This window comes from Heterodontus francisci, unplaced genomic scaffold (assembly GCF_036365525.1).
Source record: "Heterodontus francisci isolate sHetFra1 unplaced genomic scaffold, sHetFra1.hap1 HAP1_SCAFFOLD_63, whole genome shotgun sequence".
NCBI classification, from domain to species: domain Eukaryota; kingdom Metazoa; phylum Chordata; class Chondrichthyes; order Heterodontiformes; family Heterodontidae; genus Heterodontus; species Heterodontus francisci.
The window spans coordinates 7,894,404-7,903,468 of NW_027142037.1; the positions used below are offsets into that span (position 1 = coordinate 7,894,404).

The following is a 9,065-nucleotide window of genomic DNA, read 5'->3' on the forward strand; positions in this document are numbered from 1 at the left end:
GACACCTCGGAAGGATCATGCAGCGAGGCAATATGTGTAGAGATCAGGAATACGAACGGTGCAGTAACAATGTTGTGGGTTGACTACAGGCCTCCGAACATCCAGCGGGAAATAGAGCAGCAGATATGCAGACAGATTATGGAAAGGTGTAAAAGCAACAGGGTTGTTGTGGTGGGTGATTTTAACTTCCCCTATATTGACTGGGACTCACGTAGTGCAAGGGGCTTGGATGGAGCAGAATTTGTGAGGAGCATCCAGGAGGGCTTCTTGAAACAATATGTAGACAGTCCAACTAGTGAAGGGGCCATACTGGACCTGGTATTGGGGAATGAGCCCGGCCAGGTCGTCGAAGTTTCAGTAGAGGAGCATTTTGGGAGCAGTGACCATAATTCCGTCAGTTTTAAGGTACTTGTAGATAAGGATAAGAGCAGTCCTCGGGTGAAGGTGTTAAATTGGGGGAAGGCTAATTAGAACAATATTGGGCAGGAACTGAAGAATTTTGTTTGGGGGCGGCTGTTTGAGGGTAAATCAATATCTGACATCTGGAAGTCTTTCAAACGTCAGTTGATTAGAATCCAGGACCGCATGTTCCTGTGAGGATGAAGGATAAGTTTGGCAAGTTTCGGGAACCCTGATGAACGAGGGATACTGTAAGACTAGTCAGAAAGAAAAATGAAGCATTTGTAAGGGCTGTAAGGCTCGGAACAGCCGAAGCCCTTGAAGAATATAAAGAAAGTAGGACGGAACTTAAGCAAGGAGTCAGGAAGGCTATAAAGGGTCATAAAAAGTCATTGGCAAGCAGTATTCAGGAGAATCCCATGGCTTTTTATACGTATATAAAGGGCAAGAGGGTAGCCAGGGAAACGATTGGCCCATTCAAGCACAGAGGAGTGAAGCTATGCGTGGAGCAAGAGGAAATGGGCAAGGTACTAAATGAGTAGTTTGCATCATTATTCACCAAAGAGAAGGACTTGGTGGATGATGAGTCTAGGGAAGGGAGTGTAGATCGTCTGGGTCATTTCGATATCAAAAAGGAGGAGGTGTTGGGCGGCTTGAAAAACGTTAAGGTAGACAGGTCCCCAGGGCCTGATGGGATCTATCCTGGAATACTGACGGAGACAAGGGAAGAAATTTATGAGACCTTGACAGAAATCTTTATATCCTCATTGGCTGCAGGTGAGGTCCCAGAGGACTGGAGCATAGCCAATGTTGTTCCTTTGTTTAATGAGGGTAGCAAGGATAACACAGGAAATTACAGGTCGGTGAGCGTTATGTCAGTGGTAGGGAAATATCAGAGGATGCAGCAGGATATAGATCGGTTGGAGACTTGGGTGGAGAAATGGCAGATGGAGTTTAATCCGGACAAATGTGAGATAATGTATTTTGGAAGGTCTAATACAGGTGGGAAGTATACAGTAAATGGCAGAACCATTAGGAGTATTGACAGGCAGAGAAATCTGGGCGTACAGGTCCACAGGTCACAGAAAGTGGCAACACAGGTGGATAAGGTATTCAAGAATGCATGCGGCATGATGCCTTCATCGGTCGAGGCATAGAGTATAAAAATTGGCAAGTCATGCTGCAGTTGGACAGAACCTTAGTTAGGCCCCACTTGGATTATTGCGTACAATTCGGATCGCCACACTAGCAGAAGGACGTGGAGGCTTTGGAGCGGGTACAGAAGAGATTTACCAGGATGTCGTTTAGACAGGCATCATGATCGGCGAAAGCTCGGAGGGCCGAATCGCCTGTTCCTGTGCTGTACTGTTCTTTGACATTGGCCCCCAGTCACGTAAGGCCTTGATTCTAAAATCCTCATCATTGGTTTCGGATCCATCCATGGCGCCATCCATCTCTGTAATCTCTTCCAGCCCCACAACCCACCGAGATATCTGTGCTCCTCCAATTCTGGTCTCTTGTGCATCATTGATTTGAACCAATGTACCATTGGCGGCCATGCATTCAGCTGCCTGAGCTCCAAGCTTAGAAATATCCTCCCTGCACCTCTCAACCTTTCCACCTCGTTTTCCTCCTTAAAGACATTCCTTAAAACCTATCTTTGACCAAGCTGTTGGTTATCCGACCTAATATCGCCTAGACATAGGGAGTCATTGAGTTATACAGCACAGAAACATGTCCTTCGGCCTGCCATCAAGCATCTAACTATTCTAATCCAATTTTCCATCACTGGGCCCGTAGCCTAAAAGCTATGGCGTTTCAAGTGATCATCTACATACTTCTTAAATGTTGTGAGTGTTCTTGCCTCTACCATCTCTTCATGCAGTGCATTCCAAATTCCAACCATACTCTGGGTGAATCTTTTTCCCTCAAATCTTCTCTAAACCTCCTGCCCGTTACCTCAAATCTATGCCCCCTGGTAATTGACCTCTCCACTAAGGAAAACATTTCTTCCTATGTTACCTGTCAATTCCCCTAATAATTTTGTATACCTCAGCCATATGTCCCCTCAAACTTCTCTGATCTAAGGAAAACAACACTTGCCTTTTCAGTCTCTCCTTCATACCTAAAGTGCTCCAGCCCAGGCAACATCCTGGTGAATCTCATCTGCATGGTCTCACATTGACTGCCTTCCTATAGCGTGGTGCCCACAAATGCACATAGTACTCCAGCTGTGGCCTAACTAGCGTTTTATGCAGCTCCGCCATATTTTCTCATATATTTTATGACCCGGCTAATAAGGGCAAGTATCCCATATGCCTTTTTAAGCACTTTATCTACCTGTTCTGCTGCCTTCTGTGATCTATGGACAATGACACCAAGGTCCACCTGACCTTCTGTACTTCTCGGGTCCTACCAGCCATTGTATATTCCATTGCCTTGTTAGTCCTCTCAAAATGCATCACCTCACACTTCCAAGATCTAAATTCCATTTGCCACTGCTCCACCCGTCTTACCAGCCCATCTATATCGTCCTGCAATCTAAGGCTTTTCTCCACATATTTACGACACCAGCAATGTTTGTGTCATCTGCGAACTTAATTATCGTACGTCCTGTTTTCACGTCTAAATCATTAATATGCACTACAAACAGCAAGGGTCCCAGCACCGATCCCTGCGGTAGACCACTGGTCACAATTGACACTCACAAAGACAATCCACGACCATAACACTCTGCCTCCTGCTACTAAGCCAATTTTGGATCCAATTTGCTAAATTTCCCTGCACCCCATGGGCTCATACCTTCTTAACCAATCTCCATGTGGGTTCTTAACAAAAGCCTTACTGAAGTTCTTGTAGACTACAACAGCTGTTGTGTCTCAGTTCCATACTTTGCTTTATAATGCTCCTGTGAAGCCCCTAGGGATGTTTTATAACGTTAAAGGCACTAAATAAATATAAGTTGTTGTTGCAGTTTGACAGACATCATTTGTCATTAGCCTATACATGTTCCTAGCCAATTACTATCCACAATTTTTGCTAAATAACAAAGATGTTTCTTCCGGCTGTGACCTCTAGAAATTTACCCTGTAGTGACACTAGCCTGACTAATCAGTAATTACAAGGATTACCCCATCTCTCCTTTTTATCCAAGGTGCAACATTTACAGCCCTCCAGTCCTCTGTCATCCATCCCATATCCAATGAGGAGTGTATGATCCTGCCCAGTGCCTCTGCTTTTTTTTTTACAGATAAAGCACTGAAACAGGACCTTCGGCCCACCGAGTCTGTGCCGATCATCAACCACCCATTTACACTAATCTTACATTACTCCCTTATTCCTACCACATCCCAGCAACCTACCTATACTAGGTGCAATTTATAATGGCCAATTTACCTATCAATCTGCAAGTCTTTGGCTGTGGGAGGAAACCGAAGCATCCGGCGAAAACTCATGCAGTCACAGAGAGACCTTGCAAACTCCGCACAGGCAGCACGCAGAATTGAACCCGCGTCGCTGGTGCTATGAGGCTGCGGTGCTAACCACTGCGCACTGTACTGCCCATTTTCACCTTACCTTACCTACGCAACTCACAGATATCCCATCTGGACTGGGTAAATGTACTCCTTCATTATGCTACAAAAACTGTTGCATTGAAAAGGGTTAACTGAACCTGTTGTTCAGTGACTGAACCTGTTTGTACAGTGACTGTAATTAATGTCAGTCTCCAGGGACCCTAATTTTGTCACTGGGGGTTGTCCCTCTTCTATTAATACAGGACTCCTTTCAATGTATTATGCCGTGATGTCAGTGGGAGCATCAACCCCGGGATTAGCAGCTCCAGAGACAGGGAAGCAATACATCAGAATCTGAGAACAATAGATTGGAACGTGACAACAATCGATCAGAATCTGAGAATAATGAATTGGAATGTTACAGCAACAGGCCAGAATCTGAGAACAATAGACTGGAATGTTAGAAGAATGAACAGGAGTTTCATCTGGGAGTTTGACTGTCTTTCTACATACTATGATTGGCTCCCATTAGACAATCGGATATATTTCACAATGAAGATTATACAACACATTTACTATCCCATCCTCGCTATTGTTGGTGTCTCTGGTAAGTCTCTCTACCCAGTTATAAATTAGATAAAATATGCTTAACTGCATTACTGCTCCTGTAATTTACTCGGCCCTCCTTGCTGCTGTTTTTATTCCTGTTGAATATCTCTAGAAATTAGCTCCATAAACCATTGCAAACTGTATTACAGTTCTTGTCATTTACTCTCTCATCTTTGCTGCTGTTGCTGTCTCTACTTCCAGCAAGAAGATCTGTAAACGCTGTTTCACTGATATACAGATGTATAATGTAAAATTTGGGAAGACTGAAGCCCGTGTCATTGGTCTCCATCACAAATTGCATAACCTATCTGTGAAACACATTTACCTCACTGGCCAGTGTCTGAGGCTGAACCAGACAGTTTATAATCTCTGTGTTCTATTTATACATGAGCTGAGTTCATCTCCATATTCTCTCCATCACCAACCCTACCTCCTTCCACCTCTATAATATCACCCAGCTCGACCTCTGCCTCAGCCCATCTGCTGCATAAATCCTCATCTGTGACTTTGTTAATTCAATTCCTGACTATTCCAATTCATTCCCTGTCACTCTCCCAGTTATAAACCTTCATAAATCACAACCCATCCAGGACTCTGCTGCCTGTATCCTAACTCACAACAAATCCCGATCACCCATCACTGTTCTACATTGGCTCCTGGTCTGGCAGCACCTTAATTTTAATGCTCTCATTCTTGTATTTTAATCCCTCCATCGTCTCAGCCATCCAATTATTTCCATTCCCCTGTCTATTTCCCAATGTTCCTGCAAATCTTTTCCCTTCAATCTTTTTTCCAATTCTCCTTTACAATTGAATGCTTTTTTCCCTCTTTATCTGTCACGTTCCATGGTTTTCGATCCTGCAGCACCACTGGTGCAGACGGTACAGAGGCTGGGATCCATAAAATGAGGTGAATCACACAGCTGGCTATACCCACAGTGGCTGGCACAGTACCCCATGCTGGACAGGGCTCCAGCCCAGTCGTACCATGTATGTGCGGCTCATATGAGGAGGAGTTTGATGTGATGTCAATCAGCCATTCTGGCAGCTTTAATACACGCCTCTGAAACTTGGTCTGTGCATGTCCACTGAAAACCTGTGTTCGTCACTCTCAGTCTGGGTCTACAGGATAGGCATGGTCCCATGCCTGGTCTTATACTGGCATTCCCCCTCTTCCTTACAGGCCCAGGTGGCAGTGCCACACTTACCTTGGCTGTGGCTGTCTAGTGATGGTCCTTGTCCCAGACCAGCTGTAGTACAGGCGATGACTCCCGTTCCCTGACTGATGCCGGCTATCCCATTACACTTATCTGGGGTCCGATCTCCAGTGAAGGTCCTGGACCCAGCTCTTGTGTAGTACCGGCAGTGGCTCATACTCCCTGACTGGCCCTGAAACCCCACCACACTGACCTGGTGTGTGAGGCTCCAGCAATGCGTATGGTTCCAGGACTGATGTAGTACCAGCAGTGAGCTGCACTCTCTGACTGACCCCCACAAATCCCCTAAACCTATCTGGGGTCTGGGACTCCAGCGATGGTCCAGGTCCCAGGATTGCAGTAAATTCGGCTGTGGCTCCCGATCCCTGACCAGCCCGAATGACCCCAAAACACTTACCTGGAGTCAGGCCTCTGCAGTAGTGAGCATAGGCTCGGGCCTGATGTAGTACCAGCAGTGCCCCCAGCTACCTGTAAGGCGCTGGCAACCCTACCACACTTACATGCTGTCTAGGGCACCTGTACTGGGCCTGGTACCAGACCTGGTGTAATATCGATCGTATCCCACACTCCCTGATTGGCACCTACAAAGCCTCCATACTTATCTGGTGCCTGGGACACCAACGATTTTCCATGTCCTAGGACTGGTGCAGCTCCAGCAGTGGGAACCACATTGTGACTGGCCCTGGAGACAGCAAATCAGTTACCTGGTGTCCAAGGTCTCAAACAGTGTTCTTGCTCTCAGGTCTGGTGCATTACTGCCAGTGGACCACACTAGCTGACTGGCCCTGGTGTCCTCGCCACACTTACCTCGGGACTAGAGCTCCAGCGATTGTCTTGGCCCCAGATATCATGTATTAATGGCAGCACCTAGCACTTACTCATTGGCCTTGGAAATCTTGTCACAATTACGTGGGGTCCAGCGTCTCCAAATGATGGTCCTGGTGCGATGCATCATGTACTGCTAGCAGTGGCCACACTTCCTGACTGGCTCCAGTGTTCTCATTACACTTACCTGGGTTCTAGGTCTCCAGGCATGTTCCTGGTCCCAGGCCTGGTGTATTACCAGCAGTGGACCCTGCTCCCTGACTGGTCCTGGTGTCCTCGCCACAATTCCCTAGGGTCTAAGGCTCCAGTGATGGTCCGGCACCCAGGCCTGGTGTAGTACTGGCAGTTCCACTGTTCCCGGTGGTTTTGCCGATATTACTGAGCTGTTGGCCCTTTAATTGTTCAGTAGCTTTGGCGGGGGGGGGGGGGGTCCCCATCCTTAAAGGCATCTGGACCAGGGCGCCGGGCGGTTAATTGCCTGAGCGCCTTTGAATTGTGCCTGGTGTGGGCTTTGAAATGCCAAGACGGAGTTTCTCCTCATATTTTCGGCCCGGCGTCAGGAACCCCACTGGCTCCATTAATTTCATCTCTCTATCTCCAGTAGAAATCCCTGTCACTGGTGCAATATTTAGATGCATACTGAATGCAGTAAAAAATGTAAAAATGTCAGTGCAAACTCCTTCAAACCGTTGTTTTTACTCCCAGCCTGATGTATAATTTACTGATAATTTTCCTTGCTCACAGTTAACTTAGTGACGATTGAGATCATTTGTTTCATTGATTTTTCAGTGGACTCATTTCCAATTATTGCTTTGAAATAATTGAATTCCGACCTGCCTGTCACAGGTGAGGGAATCTCTCAGTCAGTCCTATACAAGTGCAAAGTGCTGCAGATGCTGCAAGTCGGAAATAAAAGCAGAAAACGCTTGTAATATTCAGCAGGTCTGGTAGCATCTGTGGTGAGAGAAACAAAATTCCTTTTTCAGGTCACTGACCCTTCATCAGAACAGGGAGCGATTAGAGATGGACAGTTTTAAAACCAGACAGGGAAAGGAGGGAGGGGATGGATTACTTGTGTTTAACAATTTCAGTATAAATCTGTTACTGAATCTCTCCTGCCTTCCACCATATCACAGAATTTTCCGTTTGTTCTTTCAGGTCCAATCGTTGTAATACATCACTGGATGCATGAGCACATTTATAAATCTCAATAAGTTCTCAATCAAACTGGCCACTTTTCTCCCTGTCTGATGTATAATTTCTCTAATTAATTCCTTTCCTCACAGTTAACTTGCTGACGATTGGGATCTTGTCCCAGGGAAAGTGTGGTCTCTCCAAATGTGTCACTCGATACCTGGTGGCCATGTCAGCGGCGGATCTACTGGTCATTATCCTCGATCTGATATTAAGGCACATTCCCATTGTTTATCAGGAACAGTTTCAATTCCTGGACTCCGTCCCTGTGTGTAATATCCACGCCATCCTGCTTTACGCAGCGACAGACTGTTCTGTCTGGTTCACCGTCACTTTTACCTTTGATCGATTTGTGGCCATTTGTTGCCAGAAGCTGAAAAGTAAATATTGCAGTGAGAAAACGTCGGCTGTGGTTCTGGGAACAGTGACTGTGATGAGCTGTTTAAAGAACATCTTCTGGTATTTTATGTTAACAGACGAGTATGAGTTGAAGAATGACCCCTGGTTTTGTGATGTAACAGTCGAATCTGCGTTGTCTCGGTTCTGGGGAACAATCGAATTCCTCCATCACATTCTAACCCCGGGGCTCCCATTTCTGCTGATTCTGCTGTTCAACGCTCTCACCGTCAGACACATTTTAGTAAGCATCAGAGGACGCAGGAGACTCTGGGCTCACAGCAATCGGGACAGTCGCAGAGACCCAGAGATCGAGAGCCGAAGGAAATCCATCACTTTACTGTTAGTTATCTCAGCCAATTTCATCCTGTTATGGACACTGTTGATGGTGTATTCAATATGGAACCGGGTGTGGCACCTGGTGCCTATGTCTGTACGTCTACCTTTGTTTACGCGGGAATTGGGCTTCATGCTACAGCTCCTGAGTTGCTGCACAAACACTGCAATTTATGCAGTGACCCAGACTCAGTTCAGACAGCAGTTGAAGAATGTGCTGAAATATTCCTTTACTTCAATTATTAAATTCATTCAATGCTGAGAGGAACTGATTCATTAACGATTTCCAGAAGCCTAGGTCCGAGTCTGTTGTCATGGTGACACGGCTGGGCGGGGACAGGCGCTTTAATGTCAGAGCAGGAGCGAGGCCGATCACAATGACGACGATTTCGCGAGAGAAGGGCCCTTTCCCAAAGGTGACCGGGGTGGAGCGGAACATTTTCCCCATGGTAACTTTGCCATGGGGGACAGCAGCTCGGGGGTGAGGGACAGGAGCTTTTGGAGATGGGGACAGGAGCACGGGGGAGGGGGACAGGAGCTCGGGGAGATGGGGACAGGACCTGCTCTTTGTGCGG

The 9,065-nt window shown here is 46.5% G+C and overlaps 1 protein-coding gene across 1 annotated transcript; it reads left to right on the top strand.

Moving 5' to 3' along the window:
• Positions 1–4,319: 4,319 nt before the first annotated feature.
• On the top strand, positions 4,320–8,752 carry LOC137366338 (probable G-protein coupled receptor 139). The gene is made up of 2 exons (XM_068028234.1): positions 4,320–4,521; positions 7,851–8,752. Exons 1-2 carry the CDS (start codon positions 4,320–4,322, stop codon positions 8,750–8,752), a joined length of 1,104 nt encoding a protein of 367 aa, XP_067884335.1.
• Positions 8,753–9,065: the final 313 nt, after the last annotated feature.